Source organism: Coregonus clupeaformis, unplaced genomic scaffold (assembly GCF_020615455.1).
Source record: "Coregonus clupeaformis isolate EN_2021a unplaced genomic scaffold, ASM2061545v1 scaf0176, whole genome shotgun sequence".
Lineage (NCBI taxonomy): Eukaryota > Metazoa > Chordata > Actinopteri > Salmoniformes > Salmonidae > Coregonus > Coregonus clupeaformis.
Genome location: NW_025533631.1, coordinates 138,638 through 160,092, shown reverse-complemented (window position 1 = coordinate 160,092; position 21,455 = coordinate 138,638). Strand labels below are relative to the sequence as shown.

General features: G+C 41.5%; 1 protein-coding gene across 1 annotated transcript in view; it reads left to right on the top strand.

Annotated features, from left to right (window-relative positions):
• The first annotated feature begins 18,811 nt into the window (after window positions 1-18,811).
• The window catches only part of LOC121574695 (storkhead-box protein 1-like), a 35,921-nt gene continuing 33,277 nt past the window's right edge, over window positions 18,812-21,455 (top strand). Inside the window, exon 1 of the mRNA XM_041887237.2 lies at window positions 18,812-19,321. Within this exon, the coding sequence (XP_041743171.2) occupies window positions 18,988-19,321 (334 nt within the window). The 5' untranslated portion in view covers window positions 18,812-18,987. The remainder of the gene's footprint in view (window positions 19,322-21,455) is intronic.

Here is a 21,455-nt window from a genome sequence, read left to right as displayed (position 1 = left end):
TCCAAAGAATTTGAAAAATATGTTCAAAAAGTCAAACTCCACACACTAATATCACATTTAGCATGTTTCAGATTTCACAGACAATATGCACATAAATCTTAGCATTCATTTGCGCTTGGCGTTTACAAATGGGTTAAAAGACGATTTTAGTTTATTTGCGCTCCAGTAAGCTGCCTTGAAGGAAAGCGTGTCACTCAATAAGATAATCATATACAGTGGGAGCCAGCAGTTGCCAGTACCAGCCTGCAATTTGAAAAAACAAACATCTCCATTGTGAAATTACATAGTTTGCTTTGTCGTGGTGGTGCATGCAAACAGGGGTCAACACATCCAGCAAGCAACATTTATGAGAACAAATGCAGGAACATACACAGCCCTTCACATTTCCGTTCGTACCAGTTGTTACAATGAGTCATTTACAAATGCACCATCTTGCCACTAGCCTCTACAGCTGAAAACCAACCTGCAGCTCAGTCATCTCTCCAGATTTCACTTGTCTACTATCATTCATAGCTCAGGCATAATAATACAAATACAGCTCTCCCCCCCCATCCCCCATCCCTCTGTCTTCCTCATTGAAGTGTAAAACTCTAACCCAGTCCAGGAAGTCACAGCAAGGTATTTCCTGCATGCTTCAGGTCACCTTGATGCAGGGGTCACTGGGAACAGTGGGAGGGTTCTCTTCTCTGCCAGTGTGTGTGTGAGCGCGAGTGCATGTGGGTGTCTGGATGTGTGTGTATTTGTCCCCTAATGAACCGCATATGTGGTGGATGTTTGATGTCGCTCTGCCACAGCAGTTTTCAGGCTCTGGTTGTTCAGTTCAAAGCTCTGGTCATTTAGACCTGGGCTGTAATGTAGTTAAGCTTCTGCATTCGGCCCTATGTTAACTTGGTGACAGATGATGGAGAACAGATCTACACAGGGCTGAATCACAGCTCATGTTTGTGTAGTTAGCCAATCACTCCGATGTCTTCACGTTTCAGTCATACTGAGACAGATGGGAGGGATGTATATTTATAAAACATTTAAAACATTTCCTATAAGTATACATTGGCTGAAGAACCACATGTGAATGTTACCATATGCACTGTGATTCCACATATTGCATCCCGTTATGCTTTATGTCACTAATTCAAAGAGTCAGTGTATCATGCAAACCCTCTCGACTAGAGTGTAGCACAAGTACACATAATTCCAGATGGCCACTTGGTAACACTAGATGTTGTGAAATCACGTTTTATTGTCTACACCACCTGACTCAGTGCACTTGTGCTGTGAGCTCCACAATGGTGGTTTCTGTCCGCATTGGATGGTTTCATTGCACACTGGTGTCAATGGCGATGAGAGAAAGGAAGCCCACCCATCTCACACAGGCTCGAAGTGCAGCTGTGAACACCTCACACAAGGCTGTGAGCTGTGTGTGAACTGTGTGCGTAGGAGTCGGAAGGTGCTATGGCCCTTCTTTGTGTGAATGACTGTGCAGATTGTCAGTTGTCAACTCAACAGTTCTCTGAGAGAATGCCTGGCTACTGCTTCCTGCTCAGTATGGAGCTTCCTGAACGTTCCTTTCGCACGTCCGCACATGCACAGCACACACACATCCCTCAGCACACGTCATAGATCTATGAAAAGAAAAATGCATGGACGTAACCGTCATATTCCTTTTCTTATTGAGTCTAGGCTGATTTTTCAGTGAGATTGATTTGCTCAATGGGCCATATATCACCATTAATTTTCTTTGATTTGTAAAAACCACCCTGGAAAATCTAAAAGCAGGGAGCACTTTCACCTAATACTCTGAGAGTTAAGTGCTGTTTTGGAAACCTCCTCCCATCCACAAATTATTAAAACAAAATGACCCAATTTAGGATCTTACTTCAACAATCAAGTTTTACGACCGAGCCGCTCTCAGTACCTTAGTCTGTGGCTGTCTGCACCCTGTGTGCGTGTGCCCGATTGTGTTTGTGCATGCGTGCCTGCGTGCATGTTGATTTCTCCACTAAAGCACTCGGGCATGCGCTTGTTTCTGTCTTATAAAGATCAATACACACTATTAGGGTTGAACAGGAACCATGTTCAGGCTGCTTTGATGTTGATAGCAGAGGGAGTGGGCTGGGGGAGTAGCCTGTCGTAATAAAACAGGAATTAGTGAGTGCCTGAGTTGGCAACTTGGCGTTGGGAGACATATCATCTCTCCTCTCAGGCTGATACATCATACAAAAACCAAAACACTATTAAATATGGAAAACAATATTCTAATTGAAGAAGCCTGGTGAAAATGTGAAGGCTTAATGAAACGACCTTGGTATGAAGTGAAGGTGAAATATTTTTCTATACTATTTGAGGGGCAATTCAAAGTAAAAATGTATGTATTAATCCAGTCAACCCTGTTTGATTTCCACCCTACATGATGCATGTGGTGATGACTGTCAAGCTTGCTCTTACTTACATTAAACAATAAACTGTCAACATTATTGATCCCCCACCAGCCTCCCAGTATTGCTTCCACGCTGTAAAGACGAAGAATTCCAGGTCATTTTCTCCAGTCAGTCTCCTCATGTATATATAACCTCTGGAAGGATATAGGCCACTATAGGGTGTGTTCGTGGTGATGTTAAACACTACATACATTTATGTTTACCATTTCTCATTATCACTCATCTGGTCACTATTACAAAGGTATGCATGTGGTCTCCTGTCAATGTTCTATAAATATCTACACCTGAACAAAAATACAAACGCAACATGTAAAGTGTTGGTCCCATATTTCATGAGCTGAAATAAAAGATCCCAGAAATGTTCCATACGCACCACAATCGTATTTCTCTCAAATGTTGTGCACGAATGTGTTTACGTCCCTGCTAGTGAGCATTTCTCCTTTGCCAAGATAATTCATCCACCTGACAGGTGTGGCATATCAAGAAGTTGATTAAACAGCATGATCATTACAGGTGCACCTTGTGCTGGGGACAATAAAAGGCCACTCTAAAATGTGCAGTTTTGTCACACAACACAATGCCACAGATGTCTCAAGTTTTGAGGGAGCATGCAATGGGCATGCTGACTGCAGGAATGCTCACCAGAGCTGTTGCCAGAGAATTGAATGTTCATTTCTCCACCATAAGCCGCCTCCAACATTGTTTTCGAGAATTTGTCAGTACGTCCAACCGGCCTCACAACTGCAGACCACGTGTAACCACACCAGCCCAGGACCTCCACATCCGGCTTCTTCACCTGCGGGATGGTCTGAAACCAGCCACCCTGACAGCTGATGAAACTGTGGGTTTGCATAACCGAAGAATTTCTGCTCAAAATGTCAGAAACCGTCTCAGAGAAGCTCAGCTGCGTGTTCATCGTCCTCACCAGGGTATTAATCTGACTGCAGTTCGCCGTTTATAACCGATTTCAGTGGGCAAATGCTCACTTTGGATGGCCACAGGCATGCTGGAGAAGTGTGCTCTTCAAGGATAAATCCCGGTTTCAACTGTACCGGGCATATGGCAGACAGCGTGTATGGCATTGTGTGGGTAAGTGGTTTAGTGATGTCAGCATTGTGAACAGAGTGCCACAAGGACAGGCATAAGCTATGGACAACAAACACAATTACATGTTATTAATTTGAATGCACATCGATACCGTGATGAGATCCTGAGGCCCATTGTCGTGCCATTCATCTGCCGCCATCACCTCGTATCAGCATGATAGCGCACGGCCCCATGTCGCAAGGAACTGTACAAAGTTCCTGGAAGCTGAAAACGTCCCTTCTTCCACTGCCTGCATACTCACCAGACATGTCACCCATTGAGCATGTTTGGGATGCTCTGGATCGGCGTGTATGACAGCGTGTTCCAGTTCCCGCCAATATCCAGCAACTACGCACAGCCATTGAAGGGGCGTGGGACAACATTCCACAGGATGTGTCGCGCTACATGAGGCAAATGGTGGTCACACCAGATACTGACTGGTTTTCTGATCCACGTCCCTACCTTTTTTTTTTTAAGGTATCTGTGACCATTACATGCATATCTGTGTTCCCAGTCATGTGAAATCCATAGAATAGGGCCTAATGAATTTATTTCAATTGACTGATTTCCTTATATGAACTGTAACTCAGTAGAATCTTTGAAATCGTTGCGTGTTTATTTATATATATATATATATTTTTTTTTGTGTGTGTACATAGATGTATTAAAGACATTAGGAATCTCTGTTCTGACTGGTTAGGAATGGAAAGACCGCGTATAGGGCCAGGAGTCTTTCCTGACCATGTGAGCTGACCAGGAAAAACTCAAGCCCCTCAGACAGACATATCCTGGTATCTATCGTGGTCTTTGACAGCAGTATTGGCAGGCAGGAGAATGGATTGCTCACACCAGACATTCTAATGATCACCCTGACCTCTTTTGGCCTGAACCCTTCCAACAGCTCCCTTCCATCCAGGTCACTGCCCATGACAAGGGCTGGGTCACTATGGTAACACATCCTGATTCCTGAGACAACCCAACCAGCTTGGAGAGATTTGGAATAAAGGAGTCCAATCAACAATAGGCTGACAGTAGACTCCCTATTTCCTATGTGGTGCACTACTTTACTCTGGATTAAAGTAGTGCACTAGTCTCTGGCCAAAATGAATGCACTGGGTACCATTTCGGCTTGGCTTGCACTTGAGTGTCTCAGTATTGCTATGGTTTTGTGGGAGGGTGTTCCATATGTGTTGAGTCTTACGGTGGTTTTAGAATTAATCATGCTATTCTTGGCCAGGGAGGAATAGGAGATTCGGGAAAGCATTTCTGCGGTTTAGTCCGAATCTGTCCCAAAGCCAGAGCTGCTGTAGTAGTAACCGATGTATTGGCATGCAGGGGGAAGTTCAGATGTCTTGTTTAAACATTCACTTCATTGACATATGATTGGAAACATACAGTATAATAAAATCAGGGATATCTGACATACACAAAACTAGAGCGACAACTGATACTGCCTCGTGAAATTGTTTCAAAGCTACACTTGCATGCACACAAAATGAAAGTGCAGTATTTCATATAATTATAGTAACTTGCTGAAGTATGCGTTGTGGTAATCAGCTCCACCAGTAGACTAAACATCTAGGGGTGAAGGCCCCTCACATTCTAAATACTAGTCTGGAGGGGCTCCCAACTACCATTGTTACCTTCCCACAAAGTTACCCACAGTCTGCCAACTACAGTGCCTTCAGAAAGTATTCACATCCCTTGACTTTTTCCACATTGTTACAGCCTGAATTTAAAATGGATTAAATTGAGATTGTGTCACTGGCCTACACACAATACCCCATAATGTCACAGTGGAATTATGTTTTTGAAATGTTTACAAATAAATGTAAAATGAAAAGCTGAAATGTCTTGAGTGAATAAGTATTCAACCCCTTTGTTATGGCAAGCCTGAATAAGTTCAGGAGTAATGATTTGCTTAACAAGTCACATAATAGGTTGCATGGACTCACTCTGTGTGCAAAAATAGTTTTTAACATGACTACCTCATCTCTGTACCCCACACATACAATTATCTGTAAGGTCCCCCAGTTGAGCAGTGAATTTCAAACAGATTCAACCACAAAGACCAGGGAGGTTTTCCAATGCCTCGCAAAAAAGGGCACCTATTGGTAGATGGGTAAAAATTAAAAAAGAACACATTGAATATCCCTTTGAGCATGGTGAAGTTATGCATTACACTTTGGCTGGTGTATCAATACACCCAGTCACTACAAAGATACAGGCGTCCTTCCTAACTCGGTTGCCGGAGAGGAAGGAAACCGCTCAGGGATTTCACCATGAGGCCAATGGTGACTTTAAAACAGTTACAGTGATAGGAGAAAACTGAGGATGGATCAACAACATTGTAGTTACTCCACAATACTAACCTAAATGACAGAGTGAAAAGAAGGAAGCCTGTACAGAATACAAATATTCCAAAACATGCATCCTGTTTGCAATAAGGCACTAAAGTATAACTGCAACAAATGTGGCAAAGAAATAAACTTTATGTACTGAATACAAAGTGTTATGTTTGGGGCAAATCCACCATCACTGAGTACCACTTCATATTTTCAAGCATATTTTATTTTATGATAAAAATACATGTAATAGAGTTAAGCACAGGCAAAATCTTAGAGGAAAACCTGGTTCAGTCTGCTTTCCGACAGACACTGGGAGACAAATTCACCTTTCAGCAGGACAATAACCTAAAACATTAGACCAAATATACACTGGAGTTGCTTACCAAAATGACCAAAATGTGAATGTTCCTGAGTGGCCTAGTTACAGTTTTGACTTAAATCGGCTTGAAAATCTATGGCAAGACTTGAAAAAGGCTGTCTAGCAATGATCAACAACCAACTTGACAGAGCTTGAAGAATAAAAAAATTAAAAAAGTGTAAATATTGTACAATCCAGGTGTGGAAAGCTCTTAGAGACTTACCCAGAAAGACTCACAGCTGTAATCGCTGCCAAAGGTTATTCTAACATGTATTGACTCAGGGGTGTGAATACTGTAACTAACTGAGAAATCTGTATTTCATTTTCAATAAATGTGCAAACATTTCTAAAAACATGTTTTCACTGTCATTATGGGGTATTGTGTGTAGATGGGTGAGATAAAAAATAAGAATGTTTGAATTCAGGCTGTAACACAACAAAATGTGGAATAAGTCAAGGGGTATGAATACTTTCTGAAGCCACTATCTTTATCAGGGAATTCAACAACTATCAATATATTTTTTTTACGCTGCACAAGAATTGTCCTTCAGGGACAATAAGGATCGGTCACACTTTATTTGGAGAGTCCATCTATCTGTTGATAACGTACTGCAAGGTTACTACAAGCTGCACTCCAATGAGCAAAGTGGGTGGTGGAGTGGGATTATTGGAGTAGCGGACATGTAGTGTTGTGGTGTCTCTCTTGTCGTGGTGTGTTTTGTCCTATTTTTTTATTTTTTATTTTTTATCCCAGCCCCCGTCCCCGCAGGAGGCTTTTTGCCTTTTGGTAGGCCGTTGTGGGGATCTATTTTCTTATAACTAGATGTGATGCCTAGCTTAGAAAGAATACATTAATGATGAAACATAATAGGTTTGTGCTGTACTGATATAGATTGTTTAACATAACAAGCTGTGATTAATGTGAGGAACCGTTAGGGGGTAGGCTGAGACAGACTTGTGACTCACACACACACACACACACACTGCCTCTTTGTTAAACTGCTCAAGGACATGTGTACTGCTACAATGAAGAAGAACAAACTATGTCTGAGGTTGTTGACTCGAGACAAGTTGTAAAGATAACAACTAATGCCCGGCAACAGTGAATCGCCATGGGGCTGGGACCAGCCTGAGCGCCAATGATAGGTTGGGTAAGTTTAAACCACACCCAGCCTCTATTCTGACAGGCCCAGCAGGGAGCGGGAACTATCTCTGTCAGAGTATTTAAAGAAGAACTTATAAAAATAGCTCAGTTCTCTGACTGCCCTGGGTGGTGTTTCAGTGAGCCCGTATATACGAACATCATACAGTGGGGGAAAAAAGTATTTAGTCAGCCACCAATTGTGCAAGTTCTTCCACTTAAAAAGATGAGAGAGGCCTGTAATTTTCATCATAGGTACACGTCAACTATGACAGACAAAATGAGATTTTTTTTCTCCAGAAAATCACATTGTAGGATTTTTAATGAATTTATTTGCAAATTATGGTGGAAAATAAGTATTTGGTCAATAACAAAAGTTTCTCAATACTTTGTTATATACCCTTTGTTGGCAATGACACAGGTCAAACGTTTTCTGTAAGTCTTCACAAGGTTTTCACACACTGTTGCTGGTATTTTGGCCCATTCCTCCATGCAGATCTCCTCTAGAGCAGTGATGTTTTGGGGCTGTCGCTGGGCAACACGGACTTTCAACTCCCTCCAAAGATTTTCTATGGGGTTGAGATCTGGAGACTGGCTAGGCCACTCCAGGACCTTGAAATGCTTCTTACGAAGCCACTCCTTCTTTGCCCGGGCGGTGTGTTTGGGATAATTGTCATGCTGAAAGACCCAGCCACGTTTCATCTTCAATGCCCTTGCTGATGGAAGGAGGTTTTCACTCAATCTCACGATACATGGCCCCATTCATTCTTTCCTTTACATGGATCAGTCGTCCTGGTCCCTTTGCAGAAAAACAGCCCCAAAGCATGATGTTTCCACCCCCATGCTTCACAGTAGGTATGGTGTTCTTTGGATGCAACTCAGCATTCTTTGTCCTCCAAACACGACGAGTTGAGTTTTTACCAAAAAGTTATATTTTGGTTTCATCTGACCATATGACATTCTCCCAATCCTCTTCTGGATCATCCAAATGCACTCTAGCAAACTTCAGACGGGCCTGGACATGTACTGGCTTAAGCAGGGGGACACGTCTGGCACTGCAAGATTTGAGTCCCTGGCGGCGTAGTGTGTTACAGCTCTCTGCAGGTCCCAGCTCTCTGCAGGTCATTCACTAGGTCTCCCCGTGTGGTTCTGGGATTTTTGCTCACCGTTCTTGTGATCATTTTGACCCCACGGGGTGAGATCTTGCGTGGAGCCCCAGATCGAGGGAGATTATCAGTGGTCTTGTATGTCTTCCATTTCCTAATAATTGCTCCCACAGTTGATTTCTTCAAACCAAGCTGCTTACCTATTGCAGATTCAGTCTTCCCAGCCTGGTGCAGGTCTACAATTTTGTTTCTGGTGTCCTTTGACAGCTCTTTGGTCTTGGCCATAGTGGAGTTTGGAGTGTGACTGTTTGAGGTTGTGGACAGGTGTCTTTTATACTGATAACAAGTTCAAACAGGTGCCATTAATACAGGTAACTAGTGGAGGACAGAGGAGCCTCTTAAAGAAGAAGTTACAGGTCTGTGAGAGCCAGAAATCTTGCTTGTTTGTAGGTGACCAAATACTTATTTTCCACCATAATTAGCAAATAAATTCATTAAAAATCCTACAATGTGATTTTCTGGATTTTTTTTCTCAATTTGTCTGTCATAGTTGACGTGTACCTATGATGAAAATTACAGGCCTCTCTCATCTTTTTAAGTGGGAGAACTTGCACAATGACTAAATACTTTTTTTCCCCACTGTATTTACCATTCAAGTGTTTGCATTAATTAAAATACTAGTCTATTTTAGAAGACGTGTATTGACCTCTTTTTGTTCCTATACCAGATTTGAATTGACGCAACTTGACAATTGGTGACCGCCGACGTAATCTGGTAGAGGGACTTCGCTGGGAATTGTCCGGCCGATTGGACATCGCTGTCGTTGGACGGCGTGTTTCACAAAGAGTCCGGACAACTAAAAACAGGTAAGCAGACACCTATTGTTATATAACTAAAGTTCTGCACATTGGCTTTATCCAAATTAATTTTGTGAAACACCTGTTTGATGTAAGTGAACTAAATTATGAATTATTATACGAATTATTATGAGTAGATAAGCACCATATTGTGACATGCAAACCTGTGGTGAATGTGATGTTAAACCATGGTACCATAGAGTATTGTTCTACCGGCAAGGTCCGTAACTACGAGGGTACGGCTAGGTTCGAGGATATAGGGAATAATTGAATTAGTAATTGGTATCGGCAAGGTTCGTAACTACGAGGGTACGGCTAGGTTCGAGGAATTACACCGGCAAGGTCCGTAACTACGAGGGTACGGCTAGGTTCGGTAAATTTTAGATAATATAGGGAATAATTGAATTAGTAATTGGTATCGGCAAGGTCCGTAACTACGAGGGTACGGCTAGGTTCGGGAAATTTTAGATAAATACTGGCGACCGGCAAGGTCCGTAACTACGAGGGTACGGCTAGGTTCGGCGGAGTATTTGGTAGATAGGAATAGTAGGCGAGGTTGGAAGGAGTAATAGTAAATTGGGAATATAAAGGTAAAAATAATGAATAACTAGTATGACTAAACTGAAACGTTTGAACTGATATAATTGAACTGTAACGTTTGATGTTTGCCATAGCATAATACTGGTTTTAAATAATTAAGTTGAAGCAATTTGGTTTATTATTTAATTTAACGTTTGATGTTTGACCCTGCAAAATACTGGTTAAATAATTAGACTGAAATAATTTGGTTTATCATTTAAATATAAATATGCACCGACTTTAACTAATTAGGTGGGAATAATTTGATTTAAATAAATAGATAGACGTACTTTAAATAATTAAATAACGGACGAATATTACAAATTAAAACGAAAAACATGACTACCAGTGGAGAAGCGGAAAGAATATTGAAGGTTCTAAAATCCACACTTGAAACTAATGGAGGAAAGGACAGGAAGGAATGGAGCAGGCGAGGAGAGAAACTCTATAAGGAATGGATAGAAGATGGTTGTATACTATCCCCCGATGGAGTGCCTGTAGGAGGCGAACCAGGGAGAATACTGGAAACGTTGAAGCGGAAAACCCAGAAAACAGAGGGGGAATGGAAGAAAGAGGGAGAACCCAGAAGGGGTAAAATCAAGGAAGCAATGGAAAAAGCAAGGCTGAAGGAAAGAATAGGACTAGCAATGTTGGGAAAACTTAAGAAAATGTGGGAAGAAAAACAGAACAATAAGGAGAAGCAGGACAAGAAGGAAGGATCCAGGTTTCCTACGGAACCGCCACCAAGATTATACCCAGAACTACCTACGTCTCCACCCCCATACGAGGCACCAAAGCTAATGGCTCAAACACTGGATATTGTGGGGAAAGTCGAATATCATAAGCGACCAGAAGAGGAAGAAGGAGAAAAATGGGTGAGGGCTTGCGATCTGGGCGATCGGAGACAGGAGGTAGGGGCACTGCTAGAAGCAGCAAGAGCTATACGAGACGGGGTTGAGAACATGTCCAGATTACAGGATGAAGAAAGTCGTATGAGCCTGATGGGTGACGGCGACAGGGGAAGCCTGATGCTTGATGGGGGTTTGACCCAAACAGAACTGAAGAATCAGGAAAGGGAGGACAGAGAGAGAGAAGAAAGAAAAAGGAAAGTGAAAATATTGGAAGAGGAAGTAAGAAGAGGCACGAAACAGCTGAAGGAAATGGAACAAACTATGCGAGACCTGAGCGAGGAGAGGAAACAAGGAAGTAGAGCAACCTCTCCACCAATGATGCACAGACCGGTTTCACCTCCCAGAGGGCACTATATAGACATGGGAGAAGAGCATGAAGAAGCAGTGAGAGAGAGAGAGAGAGTAGGAGGGGGCCAGTACCCACTGATAGCCTTACCTAATCTATTGGCGGGGAATGAAAGGGGCCCCAGCAACCTTAGATGTATACAGTAATAATAATAATATGCCATTTAGCAGACAGGCCATGAACACAGAGGACGTGGCCAGAGCGGTAGAAGTAATGACCCACCCCAAAACAAGAATAGTAAGGTTTGGGCTGCCGTTAGAGGGCAATGGGTTTCAGGGGATGCCCAGAGGACACTTTTGCCATGGGCCGATCACGGAGAGTATGTTGGGAAAATAACTCAATTGTGTAATAGCCTCAGAGAGACATGCAATCCACCATGAGCAGAATAACAGACAGGACAGAGCCAAGAAAGAGCAGAAAGGAGCAGAGTACCTAATGGCCACTCTTGGGGAAATAGCGGGTAAAGGCAGGGAAAAGTTAAGGCTACAGCGGGGGAGGTCGATGCTTTAACTGTAACAAGGAGGGACATTTTGCCAGAGAGTGTGAGGCCCCGTGTAAATACTGTAACAAAACAGGTCATAACCATCGTGACTGCAGAGCTAAAGGAAAGGGCAATGTCCGGGAAATGACAGTCTATTTTTTGGTTCCACGGGTAAAAAGTTTGAAGAAGTGATTTGTGTCAATTAAGAATTGGCTAAAAACACCACGAAGCGATTATTTGAGAGGTACCTATACATTTCTAACGATATATACGTATGAACTTGCTCACCCGAACGTAGACGTACATCATGGGTGAGAAAGTAGAGAAAATGAGTTTAAGGTTGTGCCGTTGTTTGATTATGTGATAAGGTTTAATGGGTAATCGGACCATAACTAATGAGGTTATAGAAGTAATGTATAATATAGGTGAGAGACAGTACATCGTTCAAATGATAGGAATATCATTGAATGTATGCTTATCAACGATAGCAAGTATTTGTTTTATTAATTAGGGCCTAATCAGAGAGAACAGTTAAAGAAATTGAATAGCGAACTGAAATGGCGATAGAGCTGTGAAAATTGAGTTGAGGACAAAGGAGAATAATTTATGGCGCTGGTTAGCGGAATTAAAATAAAATAAAATAAAATAAAATAAAATAGACAGTCCAGCGAGTTAGATTGAGCTGTAAGATTTCAAGTAGAGGTCTAAATACTTGACTGGAAGGCAGTGCTTTGATAAATTATAATTGTTATTACTTTATTCAATAGGTTGCTTAACACCAGTGGTGTATGCAAATAGTTGGTGAATTCTAGAACGATAATTTATTTTCGTTACGGGGACCAGGGGATGCAAGTAGCTTTAGCTATTATGCTGAGGGAATAGGACCAACCTATAGTGGGTTCTAGATTTGTTAAATAAACAAACTTATATTTTAAACTAAAGTAATGCAATAGGCTACAATTATAACATTATCAGAAAAAGGCACAATTTAATGTGAAATAGTTATTACAATTATTATTAATAGTTTTTACAGTTATTATCATTGATCCAGTAATGATAGAAAGATAGTAGAGGAAAGGCAAGGGATTAAATCTCATTTAGGGAAAGAAGAAGAGTATGAAGATATATTAGGGAGAAAATACCATTAACTGAGGGATATAAAACGTTTAGCTGAAAAAGACAACAGGAATAATTTACCTTACACCCTAATGTAGACATTAGACCACACCAGAAGTAGAGATGGCAGGATCACCAGTAGCAATCATGAAGAGAAGAGAAGGTGCCCAGAAAATAGTGAAGATATTGGTAATATCTCTAACAAATGAGAAAAAGGACCAGAAAGATAGTAACTAAATGGCCAAAGGAGGGAACATTTGATGTAACCGTGATTGTATTGGCTAAAAAATGAAATATGACATTTACAGGGGGGACAGGAACAATAGAAGGGGAGACAGATTTTCCTAGGGGGTTGATCAAATAATTGATAATGGATCATTTGAGATGAGATCACATGTAGCAGATTTAGGGTAATCAATTAAATAATCATTGTATACTCGAGGAATTTTGAGTGGTTTTATGGATTAGTTATGAGGAATTAGATTGATACAAACAATTATTGATGGGTTAGGACTGGGGATATCTGTATCATGTTTTGTGTGTACTACCATCTTTAGATTACTGATGGTAATTAAAGGTTAACAAAATGTATAACCAGGAGAAAGAGATTAGCTTATCTCATTGGAATGTTGCCCAGGGCTAGGGGGAGCAGTAGTGAAGTTAGGCAGTATTTAGGTCATAAAAGTGAGCTACCAAATTAAGTGGGGCCTGGCTATTTGTGGTTGTTGTTTTTCAAATTGGGTTTTTCAAATAAAAAACAACACACCTAGTATGATGGTTATAAAGGGTTGTTATGTTAAATTTAGGGGGTTTGTGTTAGGTTTGAAAGATTTAAGAATGGACCTGTCATGTCCAACCATCAGTCTTCAGGTCAAGCCCGGGAGAGCCGGGGTAGAACAGAGTTTGAACTAAACATGAGTGTTTTTACAAGATAAGGGATTGATTGATTGGATTACTATTGATTCTGAACTGAATGAAAGTCGAATTTAGCCCCCATAAAAGACAAAGGAAGTGGGAGGAGCAATAAAGAAGCAAGGGACAGTCTAAAAAAATAAATAAGGGATGGCAATTGGATGATAAATTACCAATATTACCTAAGTGATTGTTTTGGTAGGTGGTAATATTGACACATAGGCAAAACATGTGTCAAAAGGGGGATGATAGTAGATGGTAGGATTAAATAATAAATATATACAAAGGAGAGGACAAAATAAAAATAAATAAAAAAGAATGCAGTCAGAAATAGAAATTGAGAGCTGAACACGTGTGAAGATAGTTTATTAACCACACCCGTATGTCAGAGGTTTTGTGCCCCACAGGTGAACTAAAGGAGAAGGTGACCCACTCTATCTAACCAGGTGACTGGTGAGCATCCAGTCCCTAAAGAAGAAAAACTGGAAGCAGGCCTGTTGGGAAGGGCCCTATCAGGTTATATTGGTCACTGCCTTTGCCATTAGAATAGCAGAAAGAGCAACCTGGGTCCACGTTACCCACTGCAAAAAGGTAAGAACACATGCAAGCACCACTGAACACATGCAGAGTTAGAGAGAAGAACTGAACCAATAGGGTCTGGGGATCACCTCTGTTAACGAAGATCTCCTACCCTGACCTATCATCACTGTAGTGTGTTCTCAGGGTGTGAGTATGGGGTAGTACCAAGCAGAAAGACTGAGGACAGGAGAGGGTTGGCGGTTTTTGGGAATATGGATAACTTGAGTTGCATCATAGTCTCAGTAATGGTCTTGATATGTCAAGATCCACCACCAATTGTGCTATGCCCTTACCATTGTTAAGAAGTAAAAGAGAAGAGAAGCGTCCCGACATACTGACCGTCAAGGACGAGTGGCCTACAAAATGGGAGTCAGAGAAGGGCAGACTGTCAGATTCAAAATAAGGGTTAGGGACGTAGCCAATGGGTGGGTACATGTCAATAAGCAAATTGGGATTATAAAATCCCATTATATTCATGTTTGGACCCCACGGCGGATTGTTCCTAGACTCAAGTGTTTAAAAACACTTGGGGATGGGGATATGAGACCGAGGGGGACTGAACATCCAGATGGGGGGTAAAGAGAAACAAAGACATCACCAATTATCAATTGGAGATAGTAGTAATGTGACAGACTTAAGTTCGGAAGCACAGGAGAGAATTTTTAACCTTACAGACCCTGTGTGCCAGTAAAGGCAGTGTAAGGCAGAGAATTCCAAAAGGGTGGCTAGATATGTGCACCCTGGTTCTACTGGTTCAGCTAGTTAGAATTAGTCACCAGGAACCAAGGATTAAACAGATGTAGGAGGAGTTTTAACAAGGAGGAGAATAGCCCTATTTAGATGGATGCGATTGGGATACCAAGGGGGGTATCGGATGGATACCGAGCTATGAAACAATTAGGGGAAGGGTTTACTACCACGTTCTTTTGATGGGTGACAAGCAAAATTGTGGATTGGATTAATTATATCTGTTACGACCAACAACGATTTATTGGCTAGACTAGGGATGCAACAAAAGGGATCTTTGAACAATTATCCGCCATCTCACTCTTATGACTTAGTAAAAAGAGGTTGGCTCTAGATCAGGCAGAAAGGGGTGGTGTCTATAGAATGGTAAGCCATTGTTGTACGTTTATCCCTAACAATACCAGTCCTGACGGGAGTATCTCTAAAGCCCTAGTTGGTTTAGATAAACTATCAGCTGAAATGAAGAGCATGGCTGGAAGGGAGGGAAACGGACTGTTCTCCTGGTTGGGAGAGTGGTTTGGTAAGTATGCTGCACTGGTGGTTACTGGATTTCTGACCCTAGTAGTTGTGTTTCGAATATTAATGTGCTGTGCTGCCTGTATTATCCCTTGTCTGAGAAAGTCTGTTACAGATGTCGTGCACGCTGCTGGTATGATGCCTTTGCTGGAGGCTCAAGAAGGAGATGCAGACACTGAGTCTAGCTTTCGGAGGAAACTGGGGTTGACTGAGGATGACCCTTGGTTTGCTATTGGTGAGGTGGTGGAGGGACACCCTAGTGGGTGTCTAAAGGGGGAATCAAAATTCCCTGTTTGTCTTTTTGTGTTTTATAAATCCATTTTAGCTATTGTGAATGTTTGTCTTTCCTTATGTGAAGGTTTGAAGTTCCTGGGTGGCTGGTAGCCAACCTAGTACAAGTTAGGTGTAGATGGAAGGACTGAAGGCCTTTTTATTATCATTATTGCCTATTAATAAAAGTGTGATTCTTTTTGTTTGTATTGTATTTTAATGAGTGACACCCTAGTGGGTGTCAAAAGGGGGAATCCTAAATTTCCCTGAAATTTCTTATTTTGGGTTCACACCCAGCGGGTGTGAAAAGGGGGATTGTGGGGATCTATTTTCTTATAACTAGATGTGATGCCTAGCTTAGAAAGAATACATTAATGATTAAACATAATAGGTTTGTGCTGTACTGATATAGATTGTTTAACATAACAAGCTGTGATTAATGTGAGGAACCGTTAGAGGGTAGGCTGAGACAGACTTGTGACTCACACACACACACACACACACACACACTGCCTCTTTGTTAAACTGCTCAAGGACATGTGTACTGCAACAATGAAGAAGAACAAACTATGTCTGAGGTTGTTGACTCGAGACAAGTTGTAAAGATAACAACTAATGCCCGGCAACAGTGAAGCGCCAAGGGGCTGGGACCAGCCTGAGCGCCAATGATAGGTTGAGTAAGTTTAAACCACACCCAGCCTCTATTCTGACCGGCCCAGCAGGGAGCGGGAACTATCTCTGTCAGAGTATTTAAAGAAGAACTTATAACAATAGCTCAGTTCTCTGACTGCCCTGCGTGGTGTTTCAGTGAGCCCGTATATACGAACATCATATTTACCATTCAAGTGTTTGCATTAATTAAAATACTAGTCTATTTTAGAAGACGTGTATTGACCTCTTTTTGTTCCTATACCAGATTTGAATTGACGTAACTTGACACCGTCATTGTAAATAAGAATTTGTTCTTAACTGATTTGCCTATTTTTAAATAAAGGTTAAATAAAATAAAATACAAATATCATTGCTGGTCCCACTCCCATTCACAAGGGGTGCTAGCCAGCAGCCTGGCTAGCTGGCTTTAGCCTGGCTAAAAACATAGCAAGCTAGCTAGCCTTTTAAGCTTCCTACATCTCCATATGAAATCATCAGATTTATAATGAAAAAATATGCCCTGGCAAATATTTCTATACTTGCCGGTGTAATTTAAAACATTATCCCAGTTTTTGATATGCTGCTTTTGTATTAATTCCCATATCAGCTAAAAATCTAATGTCATGTTTTGGTTATGGAGAAAAAAAGCACATGGCTAGTTTGTTGGCTAAAGCAGATTCTACCATTTCACAATAGCCTGTAATCACTAGGTATTACTTCTAAACAAAATATATTTTTGGGTGGATTCTTGTCGTTTGGTTTACTGTTTGAACAGTCGCTGAGATTATATTTGGTTATCACTGCAAAATAGGCTATTTTGATGAATAGCCTATATAGCATAGATCAGCTCAATGAACCAAGCGACCAAACTGCCACCAAGGCTGCGGAAGGAATGCCACGGAGTGTCTACATTTTCAGGTAGTAAAAAAGTAGTTGAATGTCCGACACTAGGTGAACAACAGACTGTAAAATAAAGCGTTAGCAAAAGTAGGCATTTGCTTCCTAAAAGTATCACATTATTTCCTGGTATAGGCCACCACAAAATATATCTCTGCCAACCCCATATGCCTTTGCCCTGTAACTGCACTCCCCTCCACTCACATCCCCTTCCTCCCCCGCGGGTAAAACACAGCACATAATTAATCATGTGTAGCCTGGGTGATGTATTCTCTTCATGTACGGAGGAAACGCAATATCCTGTTCCAGCACTGTGCTTAATACCACAGCGAGTCAGGGTGGTCCCTCCACTTCTACAGGGCTCTGAGTGCCCCTGAAACTATAGACAGACCTGAGGGGTTCTCTAAGACTGATATAAGATCTGTCTCTGTCTGTCTGTGGCTCTGACTGGGCCTGCTTAAAACAGGAGAAAACGCCTGGCCTAATGGGGTGTCTGTAGTAAAAGCATTTGGGAGGGAATGGTTCTCATTGTAGCTACAGTATCTATACAGGGCAGTGGTTACCAAACTTTCATTAGAGCCACTGAGTGAGTTTTCCCTGTAACCTGTGGCATTGCATGTACGTTCCATGTACCAAAACTAAAGAACTATGGCACCATTTTGCAAAAATATTCTTATCGGCATCAAATTATTTGTCTGTTGGAAGCAAGTAACCCCGAGCAACACAGTGAGTTTCCCTTCTGTAAAAGACCTAGCCCTCAACAAAAGTTGCTTTCAAGCCTGGCTCTGAGCTATCCCGTGTTCTTTCTGATGTAGCAACCATTTATAAGAAAAACCTTGAACAGGAACCAAGTGTTTTACAAGGAAGCCTTGGAGCTGGTCTGATGCCAAACCCTACCCTGCACTACTGATGTATTCTGAACAAACAAGATCTGTGTTGTGTATTCTGTGAGCAACGGCATTTGTACATATCTTTTCTTTCATAAAGTCTTGCATTCATGATATTATGGAGCCTACACAATTAAATGACTAAGAACTGTTTAATATGATTGACTTCAGGAAAGCCTCTTGGTAGGCCCAATTTCCATGTCATCCAGAATATAATTTTGATACCAGCCCTAATTAATTAGACATACATGTGCTATTACGTAACGTGTTAAATAATTACATTGTAAGAGGTTTATTATAAGCAACATGTCAAGTGTATGTGGGTTTAGAGTGCTCTCGTGTATAAGGACAGCCTTAGCCTACATAATATGCGCATTATTATTATTATTATTATTATTATGCCAATGCGTATGTCATAGACCGTATATAGGTAAAAGTGGAGATACGCACCTGTCTGTCAGTTTCCAGTTGAATTGAAATTCAATAGCCAACCTGAGACTACTTTTATTAGCCCTGTCACAACTAGCGGATCCCTCCGCCTCCTCTGCCAGAGTCACCACTGGTTACCTTGGAAGCAGGAGAAAGTACCCCAGTCTGCGCTCTGCTCAGCTCACTTGGCACAGCTCCGACTGACACTGTCGGAATGTTTTACAAATTCTAGCGTTCCAAGGAGATTTGGGGGGAATATGTGCTTCGTTCTGTGATGATGTCTGTAGCATGACATTTCTCTCCTATAATCGAGCGAATCGGAGATAACGAAAATGTCACAACAACAGCGAATCATCCAACTGTCTACCGCCTCGCTCGCGCTGGTCTTCTGCAAGGAAGAGGAGAGCTCGAGAGTCACGGGTGGAGGGAAATACAACGCGAACAGTGCGAGTGGTCAGGAGATTTTTACGGATTTCAAAGCGCAAAATCTGCGCAGTTTTTGGAACAAAAGACTTGTGAAAGCTGTAGCTGAAGTTTACTTCCACGGATGGATGGAGAATTTAGTCCTGTTCGTCCATGGGAATGCCAACAACCTAGAGGTGTTGAGGGAAGCTTGGATGCGCAGAGCGCTGAGGTCACCCAAAGGGTTTGTCATCAAAGCAGTGGGTATGTACCCTAATTATTATTCTACCATTATTATTTATCATGTTTTTGTTTATTTGTAGATGACATGTCTGAGAACATGTTGCCTGTTCAAAAAAAATATATGAATGGCCATTGCCATCATGGCGCACAATAAATGAGGATTTTCTTTCATAAGAAAATGATCTAACCCTATTGATAAGTATTGACTTGACTCCCCGCTCACCAGAATTTCTATAGGGACTCTTTGGGAAATACTTTGTTTACACAGCACTTAGCCTCGAGAGAGAAAATGTGTTGGATATAGGCTAATGAAAATAAAAGCCTGAGACACTGTCAATGGGCGAGTGATCAACAGGCGGCATTCTGCCTTCTCCCTACAGTTTTCAGCGATTAGTTTCGCCCACGACTGGCTCATGTGAACTACAATCCCGAAGCTGTGTTTTAATGTTTAGAAACGTCAATAATCATCGCTTGCGATACGGCTTTCGAAACATACAGTATGTGGCACTTTCATCAGCGAGAAAGAATCCTTAAAATAAAAAAGATACACACTTACTGTAGCAGTTTTGCACAGTTCCATACAGCTATGGGTGCCTCCATCTGACCAAACTACACTTCCCGAGTTAGCTTACACACAGGTGTTTGGAGCAAGCTATATAGCAAATTATTCTGCGTTCAGATGCTAGTCGGAACTCGGAAATGTCCAACATGCTAATTGGTTGAAGGTAGCACATGTTTAACTACAACCTATTAGCAAGTCGGACATTTCCGAGTTTCCTAGTTCTGACTAGCACATGAACATGTCAATAGCATAGGTGTTGCGCCTCTCAGCAGTCTGTTTTCGGTAAACAAGCCTATAACATTGAGATATGGCCATGTGAGAACATTAACCCTATAAAGGTGTGTAGTAATTTAACCGTTCGTTTTCTGAAAATTGTTTCTGGGTGATATGAAATATATATGTTCCTTATGTTTTCAAAACCGTACAAAAGCGTTGCGTGTTCACAGCAAGCGTCAGGACTCTTAATACAATTTCCCAGGAAGAAGATGCATTCATCAATACATTTTACATTTTAGTCATTTAGCAGACGCTCTTATCCAGAGCGACTTACAGCTAAGTGAGTGCATACATTTTTCATACTGGCCCCCCGTGGGAATCGATCCCACAACCCTGGCGCTTGCGCCATGCTCTACCAGCTGAGCTACACGGGGCCTAAAAGGCGTTAAAGGGTAGTTAGGGTACCCCATTCAATAGGCCCTAATAGCTCCATGAAGTTTGGGGGTGGGGATGCTGCGATTTTTCTCCGACTGGGGGGATGCATCATTTGTTTTGTGGCCACCCTGAAGATGTATATATTGGTTGCTAATACAGGACTAATAAAGGCCCAGTGCACCACTTTTGTGATAAAAAAAAAACTACATGTATTTGAGTGTTTACCAGCATTTGTAATTTAAGTCTGATAATTATCTGTACAAAACAGTTAATCTGATAATACTTGTGGAATATAAAAATACTTGCATGATAAATGCTTTCCAGTTTCTTTAAATACTTTGCAAATGCAACTTATTTCTATGTGAAAACTGAAATGGTCAATTCATTCCTTTTCCATTTATTAGACGCTCTTATTCAGAGCAATTTACAGTAGTGAGTGCATACATTGGCCCTCCTGTAGCTCAGTTGGTAGAGCATGGCGCTTGCAACGCAAGGGTTGTGGGTTCGTTTCCCACGGGGGGCCAGTATGAAAAATGTATGCACTCACTAATTGTAAGTCGCTCTGGATAAGAGCGTCTGCTAAATGACTAAAATGTCAAATACATTTTCATACATTTTCGTATTGGTCCCCTGTGGGAAGTGAACCAACAACCAGGGCGGGTCCTTGCGGTTCTGCCGCCCCCTAAGGGAGACCAAAAAATGCTGCCCCCCCAAAACTAGAATAGTCCCAGTAAACAAAATGACGTTGAAAATACATGTAAAATACATATTTTCCAGATGTTGAAGTTAGAACCAAAATTGAACCTGAATGAAAGGTGAAAATAACTATTTTCCAGGACGTTGAAAAGGCATATTTTCCGGATGTTGAAATGGGGTTCATTTTCGGGTTCTGAATGAAAGTTGAAAATACTTATTTTCCGGATGTTGAAATGGGGTTCATTT